Below are 19298 nucleotides of genomic sequence, written 5' to 3' on the forward strand. Positions count from 1 at the left end.
CCAGGCTTCTTAAAACTTGTGCACAAAAAGAGTTGTCTCTTTGGTTTCCTGGCATTGTCCTCCTTACCAGAGTTTCCTTGTCCTGGATCCTGTGGGAGGCGAGCAGCCAGCCAGTCTGTGTGAGGCCTCTGCAGACCCACGCAAAGTTCATGAAGAGGAGGCAGAGAAGTTAAACAGGTTGAGTTTTGAGCAGCTTTTGGCCTGCTTTTTTTTTTTTGAGATGGAGTTTTGCTCTTGTTGCCCAGGCTGGAGTGCGGTGGCGTGATCTCGGCTCACCACAACCTCCGCCTCCTGGGTTCAAGCGATTCTCCTGCCTCAGCCTCCCAAGTAGCTGGGATTACAGGCATGCGCCACCACTCCCGGTTAATTTTGTATTTTTAGCAGAGACGGGGTTTCTCCGTGTTGCCCAGGCTGGTCTCTAACTCCTAGCCTCAAGCGATCCCCCAACCTTGGCCTCCCAAAGTGCTGGGATTGCAGGCATGAACCACTGCACCCAGCCTGGTCCTGCTTTTTATAAAGTGACAGAGCCTTACTGAGTGTCCTGCCTCAGAAGAGATTGAAGCTGACGAGAGAAGGAACACAGAGCTTCTTTTAGAGCAGGGTGCGCTACACTGGGCCTGTTGTTCTGTTCTTGCTATGCTTATTTTCTTCCTGCTTTTCCCCATTCAGTTATCTGGCTGCGGCATTGTGTACTGCAGGACTAGAGAGGCTTGTGAACAGCTGGCCATAGAGCTCAGCTGCAGGGGTGTGAACGCCAAGGCTTACCATGCAGGTAAGGGGCGCCCAGGCCACTTGAGTCTCTTCACCCTCAGAGGCTTCTTAGCCGGTCTCATGTTCTTTACAGATCCTGGTTATCAGGTGACCCACCATCTTATTGCAGATACTCAGGCAGAGCTAAAGTGATTCACTTAAATCCCCTAAAAGGAGTCTAGACATGAATGAGGTCTAAAATGAGAATTGTGACTCTTGAGTTCTTCCCACTGTATGCCTACCCAGCAGCAGGTGATAAGTTTTTACAAGCCAAGGTAGTGGTGTTGTAGGAAGAGCACAGGCTTTGGAGGCCAATGGGCTTGGGCTTGAATCATGGCCCTGACCTTTGTCAGATGCTCTGTGCCACACATGGGCTAGGGTCTTTGTGCTTGTCAGCTGAGGCTCAGTAAAGTTAAGCGCCTGATATAAGGTCAGACAGCTGGGAAGTGAAAGATTCAGGGTTTGTGAAGTGCCTAGCAGACAGTGTCAAACCCAAAATAGACCCTGGGTAAACCCAAGGGAAATGTGAGTTCCCTTCTCCATCTTTCCCTCCTTTACAGGGCTGAAGGCCTCTGAAAGAACACTGGTGCAGAACGACTGGATGGAGGAGAAGGTCCCTGTAATTGTTGCAACCATTAGTTTTGGGATGGGAGTGGATAAAGCCAACGTCAGGTGAGCTTTGGTTCTTGCCCTGTCTTCCTGGTCTGGGCCTGGCTCAGGGTGGATTGCCTAGTGCTATGCCCAAAGGACCAGGTGCATGTGCTCCTTCGAGGGCTAGAGGGGAAGGAAGCTCCAGGAGAGAGTCCTTAGAATACAGCCCGAATGCTGACAGCTCCTGTGCGGCCTGCTCCCAGGTGACTACACGGCATGGTTCTGGCACCCCCTAGGATGGGGCAGCATGCAGTCTGTCCGGCTTGTCCTTAAACACAGCCCCGTTCACTCACATCTCAGTAGGTGGATCCTGTGAGGAGGTGGGAATAAAGGAACTATAGTCATGCACCTCATGTTGATGTTTTGGTCAATGATAGACTGCATAGACTGAGATCCTGTAAGATTGTAATGAAGTTGAAAAATTCCTATCGCCTAGTGATTTGCGTTACAGTTGCCTACAATATTCAGCACAGTTAACACACGATACATGTTTACAGTCTAGCTGTTCAGGCTGCAGTACCATCTAGATTTATGTAAAGACTATCCACCGTAATGTTTGCACAATGATGAAATCGCCTAACAAGTCATTTCTCAGAATGTATCCCTGGCCGGGCACAGTGGTCCACACCTATAATCCCAGCACTTTGGGAAGCCAAGGCAGGTGGATCGCTTGAGTCCATGAGTTTGAGACCAGCTTGGGCAACATGGCCAAACCTCCATCTCTACAAAAAATACGTAAAAATTAGCCAGGTGTGGTGGTGCGTGCCTGTAGTCCCAGCTACTTGGGGGGCTGAGGTGGGAGGATTGCTTTAGCCCGGGAGGCGGAGGTTGCAGTGAGCCGAGATCATGCCACTGAACTTCAGGCTGGGCAACAGACCAGGACCCTGTCTTAAAAAACAAACAAACAAACAAACACCAAAAACCAAAACACAATATATATTCCCATCATTAAGTAATGTGTGACTGTATTTTAAGCTACTCCCTGTGGAAGGTCAAAGGCAAGGCTCTTAGGACCGTCATTCCTTGTTATTGCTTATAATAGTCTAGAAGAGTCGGGGTGCATCCCAGCCTCCTAGCCCCACACTGGCAACTAATAGGAAGTCTTGTATGTCTGGCCATGACCTTCAAGAGGCATTTTGGGCTATAGCCTGAAGCCCTTTCATCTGATTAACACCAAATAATAATACCTTGTATGATTTACAGAGCATGGTTGCATACATGGTCTTGGTGAACCTCACAGTGACCCTGAGTTAGGGACGAAATTTTATAGTGCCCTACATTTGAAAGAACACTGACTTTAGAATCAGAGTTCGAACCCTGGGTCTGCAGCCAGGTGTAGTGGTTCACACCTATAATTCCAGCACTTTGGGAGGACCGGATGGGAGGATTGCTTGAGCCCAGGAGTTCGAGACCAGCCTGGGCAACATAGCAAGACTGCGTCTCTATAAAATTAAAAATTAGCCAGGTATAGTGGCATGTGCCTGTAGTCCTGGATACTTGGGAAGCTGAGGTGGAAGGATTGCTTGAGGCTGGGGGTTGAGGCTGCAATGAGCTATGATTGTGCCACTGTACTCTAGCCTGTGCAACAGAGCAAGACCCTGTCTTGAAAAATAAAAAAAACAAGGCCAGGCACAGTGGCTTATGCCTGTAATCCTAGCACTTTGGGAGGCTGAGGCAGGCAGATCATGAGGTCAACAGATTGAGACCATCCTGGCCAACATGGTGAAACCCCGTCTCTACTAAAAATACGAAAATTAGCTGAGCATGGTGGTGCCCACCTGTAGTCCCAGCTACTCAGGAGGCTGAGGCAGAAGAATCGCTTGAACCCGAGAGGTGGAGGTTGCAGTGAGCTGAGGTCGCACCACTGCACTCCAGCCTGGTGACAGAGCAAGACTCCATCTAAAAATAAAATTTAAAAAGGCAAAATAAATAAAATGAATCCTGGGTCTGTGGTATCTTGTTAAGAGCCAGTTTTGAAGGCAGACCCCGCTAGGCCCAAATTCTAGCTCTGCTGACCCTTTACTGTGTAACCTTGTACAAATTTACCTTTCTGAATCTCATATTCTGGAGAATGGGCTACCTCACATGATGGTGACTAACAATTAAATGAGACATATATAAACTGGCTCATAGTAGGTATTTAATAAATATTATTCCTTTCCCTCTCCAAAGAAGTTATAAATAACTTATTCAAATTTGCATAGCTCATAAGTGGCAGAGCCTCATTTTGTTTCTTTAGGTCCAGTATTTTTTCCACTGGGCCCTAGCTGAGTTTTTTGGTCCCCCATGTGTGCTGGATTTGCCCCCCCTTAACTCCTGCTGTGGCCTCTAAGCTGGGCTTTTTCTAGAAGGGAGACATGCTGATGGGCTGCAGGTGTCTTAACTATTCTAACTCTGGGACTATCCCTCTGCCTCCCTATCTGCTGGCCTCCCTGCTCTCCTAGTCATGATTACTCCTCCAAAGGACACTCCGCTTCTCCACCATCTCATGCTGCTTGTCCCTTTGGATCCTACAGGTTTGTCGCCCATTGGAATATTGCCAAGTCTATGGCTGGGTACTACCAGGAGTCTGGCCGGGCTGGCAGGGATGGGAAGCCTTCCTGGTGCCGCCTCTATTACTCCAGGAATGACCGGGACCAAGTCAGCTTCCTGATCAGGAAGGAAGTAGCAAAACTCCAGGTAAGGCCTGGGCAGTAGAAGGTCTTTCAGTCTGACCCACCACTCTCCAGTTTTGTGAAGCTGATTTCTGAACTCCGATGATGCTTGTGTAAGCTAGAGGAGGCTGCTCCCAACCTGTAACTATAGCAAAGGGAAATGGCATATTGGTTAGGTAGGCAGCTTACAACAAGCTAGGTTATACTTTTTCTTTCTAAATATTTAAATTATCTTAATACTGGCTTTTTTTTTTTTTTTTTTTTTTGAGACAGAGTCTCACTCCGTCGTCCAGGCTGGAGTGCAATGGCATGATCTCGGCTCACTGCAACCTCCGCCTCCCAGGTTCAAGTGATTCTCCTGCCTCAGCCTCCTGAGTAGCTGGGATTACAGGTGCGCACCACCACGCCCAGCTAATTCTTGTATTTTTAGTAGAGACAGGGTTTCGCTATGTTGGCCAAGATGGTCTTGATCTCATGACCTCATGATCCACCTGCCTCAGCCTCCCAAAGTGCTGGGGTTACAAGCATGAGCCACTGCGCTCACCGTTTTTTTTTTTTTTTTTTAAGAGACAAGGTCTCTCACTGTCGCCCAGGCTAAAGTGCAGTAGCTTAGTCATGGTTCACAGCAGCCTCTAACTCCTGGCCATAAATAATCTTCCCACCTTGAGTAGCTGGGACCACAGGTGTGTGCCACCACACCCGGCCAATTTTTTTTTCAATTTTTTGCAGAGATGGGGTTTCACTATGGTGCCCAGACTGGTCTCATAACTCCTGGGCTCAAGTAATCCTCCTGCCTCAAACTCCCAAACTACTGAGATTACAGGTGTGAGCTCCTGCACCCGGCCTTAATATTGTCTTTGGTGTACGTGTTATTTTATGTGGTCAAGATCAGTACTGCCTTGTTTCTTTTGTTAAAGAGATGGGGTCTCACTATGTTGCTCAGGCTCAAGTGCAGTGGCGATGCACAGACGTAATCCTAGCACACTATACCCTCGAACTCCTGGGCTCAGGTGATCCTCCTGCCTCTGCCTCTCAAGTCGCTGGGACCACAGGCATGTGCCACTGCACCTGGCTTAATCTTCCCTTGTTTTTTGTTTGTTTGTTTTGTAGAGACGAGGTCTTGTTATGTTACCCAGGCTGGTCTCAAACTCCTGAGCTCAAGTGAGCCTCCCACCTCAGACTCCCAGAGTGCTGGGATTACACGTGTGAGCCACCATGTCCAGCCTACAAGTACTTATTTCTAATCTCTGCCAAAATGACAATAAAGGGGCCGGGCACGGTGGCTCACGCCTGTAATCCCAGCACTTTGGGAGGCCGAGGCGGGTGGATCACGAGATCAGGAGATCAAGACCATCCTGGCTAACACAGTGAAACCCCGTCTCTACTAAAAATGCAAAAAATTAGCCGGGCGTGGTGGCGGGCGCCTGTAGTCCCAGCTACTCGGGAGGTTGGGGCAGGAGAATGCCGTGAACCCGGGAGGCGGAGCTTGCAGTGAGCCGAGATCGTGCCACTGCACTCCAGCCTGGGGGACAGAGTGAGGCTGTGTCTCAAAAAAAAAAAAAAAAAAAAAAAGACAATAAAAAGATAAATACATATAAATTCACAAGGATAATGAAAGTAGGAGAGAAGACAACAGCAGGTAGAAATGACAACACATTGTGCCTAGAAGCGCAAAAACCCTACTAGAAATCTGCTCAAATTCATCAGAAAACCTGGCAAACGGGCTGAATGTAAGAGAAATAGTTTAAAGATGAGTAGCTTTTCTCTAGTCAGATGAGAGCCAAGGAAAAAAAAATCAGTAGCTTTTCTCCACATTACCATAAATACCTAGAAATAGAAACAAAAAAAAACCTTAATTTGCAACAATAAAACTTAATACCTAGGAATAAGTGTTACCAGCTGTTAACAAGAGTTTTTTTCAAAAAGCTCCCCAGTAGGCTGGGTGCGGTGGTCACGCCTGTAATCCCAGCACTTTGGGAGGCCAAGGCAGGCAGATCACCTGCGGTTGGGAGTTTGAGACCAGCCTGACCAACATGGAGAAACCCCGTCTCTATTTAAAAAATGCAAAATTAGCCAGGTGTGGTGGCGCATGCCTGTAATCCCAGCTACTCGGGAGAGGCTGAAGCAAGAGAATGACTTGAACCCACGAGGTGGAGGTTGTGGTGAGCCGAGATCGTGCCATTGCATTCCAGCCTGGGCAACAAGAGTGAAACTCGGTCTCAAACCAAAAAAAGCTCCCCAGTTGCTCTGAATATATGGCCAGGGTTGACAACCACTGATTTAGATGAAGAAAACTAAAATCTCATCAAGAGAAAACAAGCTCTGGGGCCAGGAGCAGTGGCTCTTGCCTGTAATCCCAGCACTTTGGGAGGCCAAGGCAGGCAGATCACCTGAGGTTAGGAGTTCAAGACCATCCTGCCCAACATAGTGAAGCCTGTCTCTACCAAAAAAATACAAAAATTAGCCAAGCATGGTGGCCCACACCTGTAGTCCCAGCTACTGGGGAGGCTGAGGTGGGAGAATCACTTGAACCTAGGAGGTTGAGATTGCAGTAAGCTGAGATCGCGCCACTGCACTCCAGCCTGGGCGACAAAGTGAGACCCTGTCTCAAAATAAAAATAAAATACAATTTAAAAAGGCCGGGCGCAGTGGCTCACGCCTGTAATCCCAGCACTTTAGGAGGCTGAGGCGGGTGGATCACGAGGTCAGGAGATCGAGACCATCCTGGCTAACACGGTGAAACCCCATCTCTACTAAAAATACAAAAATATTAGCCGGGTGTTGTGGCAGGCGCCTGTAGTCCCAGCTACTCGGGAGGCTGAGGCGGGAGAATGGCGTGAACCTGGCAGGCGGAACTTGCAGTGAGCCCAGATTGCACCACTGCGCTCCAGCCTGAGTGATAGAGCGAGACTCTGTCTCAAAAAAAAAAAAAAAAAAAAAAAAAAAAGGCCGGGCGCAGGGGCTCACTCTTGTAATCCCAGCACTTTGGGAGGCCAAGGTGAGCGGATCACTTGAGGGCAGTAGTTCGAGACCAGCTGGCCAACATGGTGAAACCCCGTCTCTACTAAAAATACAAAAATTAGCCAAGCCTGGTGGCGGGCTCCTGTAATCCCAGTTACTTGGGAGGCTGAGGTAGGAAAATCGCTTGAACAAAGGATATGAAAAGCAAATAATATGAAAAGAAAGTTCCCAGAAAAGTTTATCAAATGACATGTTTAAAAATGTTAGGCTGGGTGAGGCGGCTCATGCTTGTAATCCCAACACTTCGGGAGAATGACATGGGAAGATCTCTTGAGGCCAGGAGTTTGAGTAGTTTGGGCAATGTAACAAGACTTTATCTCTACAAAATATTTAAAAGTTAGCTGGGTGTGGTGGTATGCACCTGTAGTTCCAGCTACGCGAGAGGCTGAGGTGGGAGGATCACTTGAGTCCAGGAGGTCAAGGCTGCAGTGAGCTGAGATTATACCATTGCACTCCAACCTGGGTAACAGAGTGAGACCCTGTTTCAAAAGCTAATAATAATAAAAAAAATTAGCTGAGCATGGTGATGTGTGCCTGTAGTTCTAGCTACTCAGAATGCTGAGCCGGGAGGATTGCTTGAGCCTAGGAATTCAAGGTTGCAGTGAGTTATGATCATGCCACTACACTCGAGACTAGGTGACAGAGCAAAAAAATAAATAAATAAACAAATAAAAATTCAATGACGTATGTGGAAACTTGAAGGAAAAAAAGAAGACATCTTCAGATAACAAAGTTTTCAAAAACTTTCCCCTGGTATGTCATGTCTCAGAAGCTATTAAAGGATGTTCTCCATTGTAGAGAGGCAGTAAACCTAGAAAGCAAAGATGGAGACTTACCCAGTAGTAAGTCTTGGTACAGGACGATATTGGAGGGTAGTCCGGACAGACAGCTGTGTCCCAGGCCTAGGGAAAACCGGTCCAGATTGCACTAGGGGGCAGAAGACTCCAGGAAGGAAGGTTCCAAACATCAAAGTGGAAGCTGGCATCTCTGGCTCCTATCGAAATGAATTGTTCATTATGTTAGGACAGGGGTGAGTTAATAACATACTGAAATCTAAGTAAACGGAGAAAAACAAAGCTATTAATTTTAGGGGAAACACAGTTACACAAGAAAGGAAATGTGATCACGGGAAATATAAAAATGCAATCGGTCGGTTTAGCTGTGAACTCTGTTGACATAGTCATAATAAGGAAAATATGGATTTAATAAGAAATTGTGTTGTAAACATATTGGGAAGTTGGGGGTACAGAATCTGTGTGTATTTGTGTGTATTGGTGGGGATGAGTTACCTACTCAAAGCAGAAACTCATTAGATGATGTCTCAGATATCAGTGTCTGGTTTTTGTTTTTTTGGGTTTTTTGTTTTGTTTTGTTTTTCAGACAGTCTTTGTCGTCTAGGCTGGAGTGCAGTGGCGCAATCTCGGCTCACTACATCCTCCACCTCCCAGGTTCAAGCAATTCTTATGCCTCAGCCCCCCAAGTAGCTGGGATTACAGGCACTCGCCACCATGCCTGCCTAATTTTTGCATTTTTAGTAGAGACAGGTTTCACCACATTGGCTAGGCTGGTCTCGAACTCCTGACCTCAAGTGATCCACCTACCTCAGCCCCCCGAAGTGCTGGGATTACAGGCATGAGCCACCATGCCTGGGCTTTTTTTTTCCTTTTTTGTATTAAATAATTCACAGTATTTTAAAAGGATATGTTGGCAAATAGACATGTACACAAAAAAGGCTGCTGATGAATAATCACATCACCCACAAATGCTCACTGTTCTGCTCGTTGATTCAGCCACAAGTCCATAGACAGGCTTATAACAGAGTGAAGCCAGGAGCAGTCTCTGAGCAGAGCTGCACCAGAGCTTCGGTCACTAACAGGGGAATTACCTCCAGGAATGGACAAGGAAGGAAGTTGGCTGCCATCTTTAGAGTTCCACTGCCCTGACCAGGTGTCCACTTTTGAAATGTATAGTGCCTATTCCTCACCTAATAGTGGTTCCTGGCCCAAGGTGAGACTGTCCTTTCAATTGGATAAGGGTGCAGAGGTCTTCCTGGTGGGAAGGCCAGGAGCTGTTGCTCAGCTGTGGGGACCACCTGCTATTGCCCTACCCCCCTCTAGTGGGAGCCAAAGGGAAGGCTGCCTGATGAGTGTCTGCGGATTGAGGATGTGGCAGGGACTGGTGCCCCCACCTCCCTCCGCCCCACCGCCAAAGATGGGGTTCTGCCCACTCTGTGCCTGTCACCAGCCACCAGCAGTCATGCCTTGGGTTTCCCAGGTGGAGAAGTGGCAGGCAACATTTTAAAAAGAAAACAGGAAACTATATTGTGTTGGGGGAGGCAGGAGTGGAGATGAGAAAACGGTTTGGATTTTGTGAGAGGGGCTTTGGGGGAGTTTGGTAGTTGTTGGTAACTTAAGTGCCTTTTCTTCCTTTTAAGTTAGTTGCAGGCTTTGGCTTGGAAGGCCCCAGGGAAATGGGGTGGGGGACAGAAACCTGAGGCCCTTGCCCCTTTATCTGCCTTCACAGTACCATCTCCTTCCCCCAGCTTTAACCTGTGCCCAGGAGCCAGGCCTCAGCGCTTCCTGCTATCCACTCCCCATAAGCCACTCCTCTGATATTAGTCCATAGCCAAAGGAGCTGTGGGTCCAGGCCTGGTGACCAGCCCAGCTCAGCCCACTCATTCAGGGTGCTCCCTACCTGCAGGCAGGAGGCAACACCCTGTCTGCTACCATTAGCACCTTCCAGAGCCCACCTGCCCAGCCCAGCCATACCCTGCTCCGCCCCATCTGGGATGCTGTGCTCAGGCATGAGCTGGCAGGGCTGCACCCAGCCTCCCTGGTAAGTAGAGACTCAGGAAACCTTTGGGGTCCTCCTGTTTTCTGGTTGTGTGATCCAAGGGGTGCACACTGGCCCCTTGGGTGCCAACAGAAGGGCTTGGGAATCTTGCTCTCCTGGTGTAGCTGGCAGCTGCCCACCCCCACCCCACATGGGTTTCTGAGTCGGCAGGTCAAGCATTATTTTATTTTATTTTATTATTTTATTTGAGACGGAGTCTCGCTCTGTTGCCCAGGCTGGAGTGCAGTGCCATGATCTCAGCTGACTGTAGCCTCTGCCTCCAGGGTTCAAGTGATTCTCCTGCGTCAGCCTCCTGAGTACCTGGGATCACAAACGTGCCACCATGCCTGGCTAATTTTTTGTATTTTTAGTAGAGACGGGGTTGCACCGTGGTCTCGATCTCCTGACCTCGTGATCCGCCCGCCTCGGCCTCCCAAAGTGCTGGGATTATAGGTTTTAAATTGTATTTTAAATTCATGTTTTAAGCTTATCAAGAAGAGTCACTTAACATTTTAATATATCTCCCTGCAATATACCCAGAAGTATATATGTTCATATATGTTAAGTTCACAACATTTGTGCGTGTATTTACTATTATTAAAATAGGTGATATTATAGAGCGCTTCCTAAACACCAGTCTGTGGGCCCTTTGCATGAGAACCTCCTGAGAAGTTTTTCGGAAACTCTCGAAAGCTCATCCCAGAAAATTCAGTTCAGTAGTCTGGGGGTTATGATACCTACGTTTGGGGACACTTTTGTAAATGGCTTTATTACTGTCATTTAATATTTTTCTCCCTTGTTACTTTTTTTTGTTTTTGAGACGGAGTACAGTGGCATGATCTCAGCTCGCTGAAACCTCCACCTCCTGGGTTCAAGCGATTCTCCTGCCTCAGCCTCCCAAGTAGCTGGGACTACAGGCATGTGCCGCCACACCAAGCTAATTTTTTTTGTATTTTTAGTAGAGACAGGGTTTCACTATGTTGGCCAGGCTGGTCTCGAACTCCTGACCTCAGATGATCCTCCTGCCTCAGCCTCCCAAAGTGCTGGGATTACAGCTGTGAGCCACCGCGCTCGGCCTCCTCATTACTTTTTGTGGCTCTAAGGTAGTCCAATTCTATAAGACTTGCTAAGTGGTCATTTTCTGTCCCCAGGAAAAGAGAGGGAACAAAGCATCTGATAAAGCCACTATCATGGCCTTTGATGCCCTGGTGACCTTCTGTGAAGAACTGGGGTAAGTGACTTATTTTGTATGTGGAGCAAAGTATCAGTGAGATCATTTACTTCCCCGGCACGCCCTAGTTAAGCAGCTGACCTAAGACAGCCCGTAGGCTACCAAGGGGCACCTGCCTGCAAAGGCCGTTGTGTTGGGCAGCATGGAAGTCAGGACCTTGCTCTTCTCTATTGGAGGCCCCAGGATCTCTGGCAATGTGGGGATTTGCTCAGTATTCTGAGTGGTATCCTTCCCTCCACTCCACCCTCTTCTGGGATGGCTGGCCCCACAAGCCACTCAGTTCCAAGGGATGTGACCAGCTCTGAGCCGTCGGCTTTGTGGTCGTCATGTGCCATCGAGCTGGGACTTCTGGCATCACTTGAGTAGTCCTCACCTTTATCCAGGACCCACACAGAAGCCTGTGGCCCCGCTTACCTCGGGGAGTCACGTGCTTTGAACCCACGCATCTGTTTCACCTGCATCTGCAGGTGATGGGGCAGGGGCCACGGAAAGAGTCTGAGGGCTGCATGGTGTAGTCAGGTTGTGTCCAGGCATGCAGAGCTGTGAGTGCCTGCGTGAGAGACACCCAGGAGGAGTTTTTACATTTTGGTCTAAAAAGCTCTTGGATTCATCTCATTTCATGGAATGATCCTGTCGGGGGATGACGCTGACGTGATTGCTTCAGACTTAGAGGTGAATAAATCGAGGTCCAGAGAGGTCACAGTGACGGAGCTTATGGTAGACTGAGGCCACTAAACACCCGTCTCCTGATTTTCAGTGGCGTGCTCATTTTCATACACCTGGGCCATCTTGGTTTTTGCAAGAAAAAACAAGGAAATCAGAGAAGCTCTTCTTTGAGCTGTGTTTTTATTTCCACCTCCTCCTGTTCACCAGTGAGTTGTTGGCTTCTGGACTGAAGCTATTTTCTTCTCCAAACTGTCGTCTCTAATTTGGCCTCTGTGGCAAGACCATGCCCAGCAGAAGTGGTCAGCTGCAGTGCCAGGACCACCCTTGCCTGCAGCCGTTGCGACCAGAGCCCTTTTCAAGCACAATTAATATGGGAGTTGCTAAATGTGGCCTTCTTAGGCTTCTTGAGCAGAGCTCTCATTCCTGGTGAGGAGTGAAAGGGCCAAGCGTTCCTGTTCATTGTGAGTCCTCTTTGCTGAAAAAAGCTCTGGGGCTGTCTGAGGCTCTGGAATGCTCTCTGGAGGGTTAACTCTGCCTGTCCCCAGGGTCTGCTCAGCCTGCCAGGCAAGGGAACAGGTCCTCCCAAGGGCCTCTGCCTTCATTTCTCCTGTCACCATCCGGGGAGCTGGGACTTCTTAGTGCATCAGTGGCCTGGTTGCCAGGGGCTGGGGTCCAGGCATCTGCGGACCCAAGGAGTCCAGGTGACAGTGTTGTGCTGCCTCTTGAGCAGCCTTGTACCTGTCTCCTTTGCTACATGTGATGATTCTGAAATCTAGGCAGCAGGCTGGAATAAACTCTGCTGGTATGTCTGTATTGGCTACTGTTCTTTGAATAAGTGAATGTTTCTTTATTGCATAACTGGTGTGTAGCACAAAGAAAAAGCCCCTTCTCCACCAAATATTTGCTCCCTAAGAATAGTTCTCGTTGGAGGCTGAGGTCGAAGCAGCCTCCCACCAGCGATCCCTTGGGGCAGGCACCTGGCAGTGAGGGACAGAGCTAGTGGGGTGGGCTCAGCAGAAGTGGGTACATTTCTGCAAAGGAAGCTGTAGGTTTCCTGTCGGTTTGTTGTGGGGTCTGAGGCACATGGGAGTGGGACCAGCAGAAAAGATACTCAGGTCAGTTAACTAATGAGGCGGGGCTGTGGCAGCCAGCGGTTTTTCTCTCTTCTCTATCTGTAGCTACTTTCTCTGGGCTACAGCCTTGAAAAGCAGTGTTTGATTATTCATGACAATGAGTGTCTTTTAGTGTCATAGGGTAACAGTTACTAGGTTTGAAGCAACCTCCAGCTTGAGGCCTTGGCATTTTGAGATGGAAGAGCAGCCTTGTGTTTAGACCTGGATTGAATTGGGCCCTGTTGTTTCCTGGGATCTTGGGGCTGGGGGTGCCCAACAACCCGGCATCTTCTTGTTTATCTGTGTGTTTACTCATTCATTCATTTATTCAGCTGACAAATATTGACTGATGCCAGCTCTATGCCAGGCACATTGGACATGGGGGATACACTAGTGGGCAGAAACAGCCCCATCCCCTGCTTTATGGTGCTTGGTCCATTGGGGAAGAGAGCACTGCAGATAGTCACAGTAGAGACATGTAAGTCCCAGAGCCGGCCATGGTGGCTTACACCTGTTATACCAGCACTTTGGGAGGCTGAAGTGGGAGGATCGCTTGAGCCTGGGCAACATGGCGAGACCCTGTCTCTACTAAAAATACAAAAAAAACCACAATTAGCCAGGCATGGTGGCACATGCCTGTAGTCCCAGCTGCTCAGGAGGCTGAGATGGGAGGATCATGTGAACTCAGAAGTCGAATCTGCAGTGAGCCAAGATTGTGCCACTGCACTCCAGCCTGGATGACGGGAGTGAGACCCCATCTCAAAAAAAAAAAAAGCCTGGGCGCTGTGGCTCATGCATGTAATCCTAGCACTTTGGGAGGCCGAGGCGGGTGGATCACAAGGTCAGGAGATTGAGATCATCCTGGCTAACACGGTGAAACCCCGTCTCTACTAAAAATACAAAAAAATTAGCCGGGCGTGGTGGCAGGTGCCTGTAGTCCCACCTACTCAGGAGGCTGAGGCAGGAGAATGGCGTGAACCCGGGAGGCAGAACTTGCAGTGAGCCGAGATCGCGCCACTGCACTCCGGCCTGGGCGACAGAGCGAGACTCCGTCTCAAAAACAAACAAAGAAACAACAACAACAACAACAAAAAAGACATATAAGTCCTGTAAATGGTGTTTCGAGAGTATAAAACAGGGGACCTTACCCTAATCCTCGAGGGTTAGGGAAGACTTACCTGAGGGAGTCAGGTTCAAACTGAGATACAAAGAATGAGGAAGGACTAACTAGGCCATAGAGTAAAGTGTGGTGTGAGGGAGAGCATCCCAGTCAATGAGAATAGCATGTGCAAAGGCCCTGTGGTGGGAGAGAACACGGCATATTTAAGAACTGAAAGACACTCTGAGAACCCAGGGGCAGGGCGGGGTGGGGTGGGCGAGATGGCTGGAGACAGGCAGGCCAGACCGTGCAGGCCCCAGTGAGGCTTTGTTCAGGAAGCTTGCTCTGGTGGCTCTATCTGGATTAAAAATGAGCTCTCACAAGTTAGCAGATTTGAAAAGGAATTTTTACTTCATTTGGTTGTGTCTTTCTCTGTCAAGGATTTGTGAAATTGCTGGCTGGGCCTGTGAGCCTGTTAGAGAAACTTGTTAGCCATCGCTCCTTCCACCTGAGGCAGTGGAGCCATCCTCTCCGTGTGCTTTTAGGGTTCTGGTCGGGGAACCCTAAAAACAATAGGGTCAAGGAGCCAGAATTGGTCTCAGACCAGCCTCCCCATCTTACTAGTCTGACCAACCCTAAGCCAGATACAGTATTTTACTAGACTTTTTCCTGGTGGGAAAGGAAGACACCAGGGCTTGGCCCCTGAGCCAGAGGGAACCGCGGAGGGGCCACCACCGGAACGGGGGCAGGTCAGCTCTCCTCCCCTGCTGCCGTCTCAGTCCCCAGGAAGTCAGGTCACTCCTCTTCACCCTCTTCACACTGAGTGTTTTCTGTGGAAGTGAGTAAACCAAACACGATGGCAAATAAGATGAGAAGCAGGACAGCGGTGATGAATAAGATAATCACTGCCAGGCCCCCCTGGTCCCAGGGGTTCTGCCAGAATGCATCGTTCCAGATTGTCTCTTTGAATACCAGTTGGTCCATGAGAATCTGGAAAAGAGGGACAGAGGACCTGAGTGCAGGCAGCCCTCCCACGCCCTGTCCCAGGTGCTATGCTCTGCCCGCCGACTCCAGCCTCTGTAGCAGCCTCTGTGAGCAGCTGGCCCGCCCGGCAGCCAGGGGACATGAAAGGGCTAGAGTCTTTGTGCTGGATGCCTGCAGCCAGCAGCAAATGGCATTTCCCCCACTCTAGATACAGGAGCCAGGACTGGCGCAAGGAGTGGGGCCCTGGATTCTTCCTGGGGGCTGCCCCTGGATTCTCCAGTCCTTCTTTCCTGAGTAGCAAGTGTGAGCAAGGACTCTCTCTCATCCCTGAGACCTACTTGGCTAGAATCTAAAAAGCATCACGATAGAGCCTCCCTGTTTTTCCTGCCCCAGCTGCCAAACATTTGGGAGGCATTTGAGAGAGCGTACAGGAGCCGAGGAGGGGCCAACTCCAGCTGACGCCTCGGTAGCCAACTTGGAGCAGCTGAGAATAGAACTTACCAGTCTTCTAGAAGCGGAGCTTATCACAGACTGCAAGCCCATAGCCAGGTGAGGGCAGCCCAGGTGGAGAAGGAGAGAGCCATTACCTGATTCTGCTGGTAGCTGTTCTGGGTCCTACAAGGGCAATCAGGGTGGTCCTTCAGGCTCACACTTTGTGGAGGGCTGAGCTGAAGAGGCCACCAGGTGACCAGAGCTGCACCCTGACTTAAAGAAGCAACTGTTGAGAGGAAGAGGCGTGAGTGTGGTCAGGCGGCCCTGACCAGACCTTAGTTGCTGTCACCAAACAAACAAAGGTGGGCGAGGGCTGGTTGCCTGGCAACCACGGCTCCCTTTCTGCCTTTCGTATTCCCCCTTCAGCTCCTTTCTGCCCTTGTGTGATGTCATTTTGGGGATGCTGAGGGCACGTGTTCATGAGTCCCTCCTGAGAGAAGTCAGACTTGGGGTGGACAGGGAAGAGACTGGACTGAGGGCCTTTGCCCCAGGCCATCAGGCCACCTCACCTGTGGCTGAGCTGGGCTGTCCTCTGTCTGGATGATGTGTGGACTGCGGACCTGCCCCAAGCTCAGGAAGCCCTGGGGCTGGGACTGGCGTAGGGCTCACTTCCTGTGTTGTGGGATGAATGATTAACTGCAGCCCTGGCTGGCGCCTGGTGCCTCCTGGAACTGTTTCTGGGGGAAGTGTTGCTCTCCGCTGAGGCTTCCCATTGGTGCCTTTGTCTGCCCCTTGGGCACGGCCTCAGCAACATTGTGTGGTTGGTTTCTGCTCACTGGCACAATAGGGAAGCTGGGAAGAGGGGATCAAGCCTGTGCCCTGGTGTTTGAAACCTAGTGGCCACCATTTACTCCTTTAAAAGCTAGGATGTGAGGGCCCGCTGTGGCCAGGAACCATGCCAGGCACTGTGTCCAGTTGTGAGATCAGAGAGGCAGGCCCTGCCCTCCAAGGGCTTCCCTTCTAGCCCTCAGGTGCTTATCCCAGCTGGTTAAGATCTGGGAGCTTTGAGAAATGCCCAGGCCCCACCTGGTACCACTTACATCAATCTCTGGGGTTGTCAGGATGTCGTATTGTTTACACATCCCCAGGTGATTCTCCCCAGGTGTGGCCAGGGTTGGATGACAGATGGAGGCAGATTTAGAACAGTCGTTCTTAACTGTCATGGGCGTCGCTGACCCAGGTTACCTGATGTTTTCCGTTTCTTTGTGTGAAACTTACTGACTAAGGCCCTTGGCACGCTGAATGCTCACAGCAGTGGGCCAGTCTCTAGCTCACCCTTTGCGTGCAGCTCCTCAGTTAAGTCAGATGCTTATCAAGAGTCAGGTGTTGGTTCCCAAACCTGTTCGTGGCAGTTGGACTTGTAATTGCATAATTGAATTTAACATCCCGGTAACCAATGAAGCAACAATAATAGCTGAAACCCCAATTTTACATGTGGGGAACGGGCACAGAGAGGTTAAATAACTTAGCCAAGGTCATCAGCTAGTAAGTAACTGAGTTGGAGTTTTAATCCAGCAGCACACAGTCTGAGCTCTGAAGCACGTGTGCTGCACCTCAGAGTGAGTGGAGAAAGAAATTCTTTCTAGAAATACTTATTGACCACTTTGGGATGACTTCGGAATCACTCAGATAATGTTCCTGTTGAAAAAGATGCAGACATGATAACTAAACATCAGGGACATTTTGTAAAAACCCAGAGGGTTTTCACACTCAGATTCCTTTGCCTTTAAGTTCCAATGACTTTAAGTTTTTGTTCTGCTTTAAAGAAACCAAAACTAGAAAATAACAATACAAGAACTCTGGTTGGCAAGCCCACACTCAGAGAAAAGGCCAGGAAGGCCGGCCAGGGAATAGGTGTGTGTATGTTTCCATTTAATGTGAGATATGTAAAAAAGTAATAGATATGTAGAGAACTTAGGTGTTCTTTAACAAAAGTTGCTTTGACCAGCTCTTTCGATTAACTGCCGGCCCCACTTGGATAATTTTTTTCTTTTTTGAGGCAGAGTCTCACTTTGTAGCCCAGGCTGGAGTGCAGTGGTGTGATCTCGGCTCACTGCAACCTCTGTCTCCTGGGTTCAAGTGATTCTCCTGCCTCAGCCTCCTGAGTAGCTGGGATCACAGGCGTGTGCCACCATGCCTGGCTGGGAGGAAACTTTTATATACTGTCTGCCAAGTTTTTCTAATGAGATTCTTGTATCCGTGGCTTTATTGTCGTTTTTTATTTTTATTTTTATTTTTTTGAGACAGGGTCTTGCTCTGTCACTCAGGCTGGAGTGCAGTGGCACTGTCATGGCTCAGACAGTCCTCCTGCCTCAACCTCCACAGGAGTAGCTGGGACCACAGGTGTATGCTACCACGCCTGGCTAATTTATTTTATATTTGTAGAGACAGGGTCTCCCCATGTTGCCCAGGCTGGTCTCAAACTCCCGAGCTCAAGGATCCTTGGCCTTCCAAAGTGCTGGGATTACATGTATATGATATACTATGCTGGTCTGTTGTTGTTTTTTGTTTGTTTGAGATGGAATCTCACTCTGTCGCTCAGGCTGGAGTGCAGTGGCGTGATCTCAGCTCACTGCAACCTCTGCCTCCTGGGTTCAAGCGATTCTCCTGCCTCAGCCTCCTGAGTAGCTGGGACTACAGGCGTGAGCAACCACACCCGGCTAATTTTTTTGTATTTTTAGTAGAGACAGGTTTCACCATGTTGGTCAGGCTGGTCTCGAACTCCTGACTTCAAATAATCTGCCTGCCTCAGCCTCCAAAGTGCTGGGATTACAGGCAGGAGTCACCACGCCCATCCCTACTGTAGCTTTTAATCATGCATGATGTACAGACAGTGCGGCACATAGGTCTTCAGAGTAGAGTGCAGCGCTTTTGAGGAGCCCAGAGCAGCCTGCCCTGTGGCAGAAGCACAGGGTATAGCTGGGGGTGGGCATGAAGAGGCTGGCGAGATGATTGTGGGGACCACTTAGGATGCCACTGCAGTGAACACAGGTAAGCATTGATGGTGGCATGGTCCAGGATGGCACAATGGCGGGAACAGAGGTGGTGGCCAAGTCAGATGTCCTCTAAACCTGAAACCAGCCTGATGGCCGCCCCTTCCATGGCCCCTGCCCGTCTTCAGGCTGCCCAGGTCTGCAGTATCTTTCTGTTTATTGTTTCCCACAGTGGAGCAACTGCTGCCACCTTTCCATGCCCATCTTCCCCAGGGAAGACCGGCACGAGAAGCTGCCTCCTGAAGGAGTGGGCCAGGCTGCTGTCGGAGAGCTGGTCTGGTTTGTTAATCTCAGTGGGTTTGAATCCTGTGAAGGAGTTGGCCCGACAGCCGGGCCTGGTGTGTGCCAGTTGGCCAAGGAGCAGGGAGGAGTGAGTCCTGTGAGGGCAGGGACCGAATCCTGTGCGGACTCAGCAGTTGTGCACCACCTACCCTGGAGCGGCCATTCGGCCTGTCTGTGCCCAGGGCTGTCTGTGGTTCCCACCTCTCCGCAGCTGGGCTGGGGAAGCAGAATATTTTCTAGCAAAGGGCCTCAGCCTCAGCCACCTTGGAGCAGGGCTATTCTTATGCTGATGAAAACTGGCTTATGGAAAAGTCACCCAGGAATTGGGCTTCTTCCCTGTTGGCCATCTCCCAAACAGAAGGCTTCCAGGGACCCTCCAGCCGTTGGTGCTGGGAATGAAAAATGCGGGGTTTCCTGTCCGTCCACTCCCCTGTGTTTTTCTTCTGGGAGGGGTGCCTCATTGGGCACCACCCCAGCTCTTACCTGTTGGGTCCCACCCACTCCTGTGAAGGTTATTTTGAGACAGAGTTT

General features: G+C 49.7%; 2 protein-coding genes across 9 annotated transcripts in view; one reads left to right on the plus strand and one right to left on the minus strand.

Annotated features, from left to right (window-relative positions):
• RECQL5 (RecQ like helicase 5) overlaps positions 1 to 19298 on the plus strand; it is a 40376-nt gene that overhangs the window by 4771 nt on the left and 16307 nt on the right. For 4 of the 5 annotated variants that reach the window (XM_032178761.2, XM_032178763.2, XM_058428823.1 and 1 more), the window contains exons 5-8: positions 670 to 772; positions 1311 to 1422; positions 3918 to 4080; positions 11060 to 11139. In XM_032178761.2, coding sequence (XP_032034652.1) covers positions 670 to 772; positions 1311 to 1422; positions 3918 to 4080; positions 11060 to 11139 — 458 coding nt within the window. Of the gene's footprint in view, positions 1 to 669; positions 773 to 1310; positions 1423 to 3917; positions 4081 to 11059; positions 11140 to 11803; positions 12254 to 19298 lie in introns of those variants that run through there. The other variant, XM_058428824.1, reaches the window with a different exon arrangement.
• SMIM6 (small integral membrane protein 6) lies at positions 14401 to 16607 on the minus strand. 4 transcript variants are annotated; one of them, XM_058428841.1, is made up of 3 exons: positions 16533 to 16607; positions 15502 to 15718; positions 14401 to 15006 (listed from the first exon to the last, which is right to left on the minus strand). In XM_058428841.1, the coding sequence occupies exons 2-3, from the start codon at positions 15541 to 15543 to the stop codon at positions 14812 to 14814; spliced, it is 237 nt and encodes a 78-aa protein (XP_058284824.1). In that variant the 5' UTR covers positions 15544 to 15718; positions 16533 to 16607; the 3' UTR covers positions 14401 to 14811. The 4 variants fall into 4 exon arrangements, 3 of the variants coding, with proteins under 3 accessions (XP_058284824.1, XP_032034661.1, XP_032034659.1); XM_032178770.2 differs by lacking the exon at positions 16533 to 16607 and adding an exon at positions 16002 to 16085 and having other exon boundaries at positions 15588 to 15718; XR_009210032.1 differs by lacking the exon at positions 16533 to 16607 and having other exon boundaries at positions 14401 to 14846; positions 15588 to 15846.

The sequence above is a fragment of the Hylobates moloch genome, unplaced genomic scaffold (assembly GCF_009828535.3).
Source record: "Hylobates moloch isolate HMO894 unplaced genomic scaffold, HMol_V3 SCAFFOLD_15, whole genome shotgun sequence".
NCBI classification, from domain to species: domain Eukaryota; kingdom Metazoa; phylum Chordata; class Mammalia; order Primates; family Hylobatidae; genus Hylobates; species Hylobates moloch.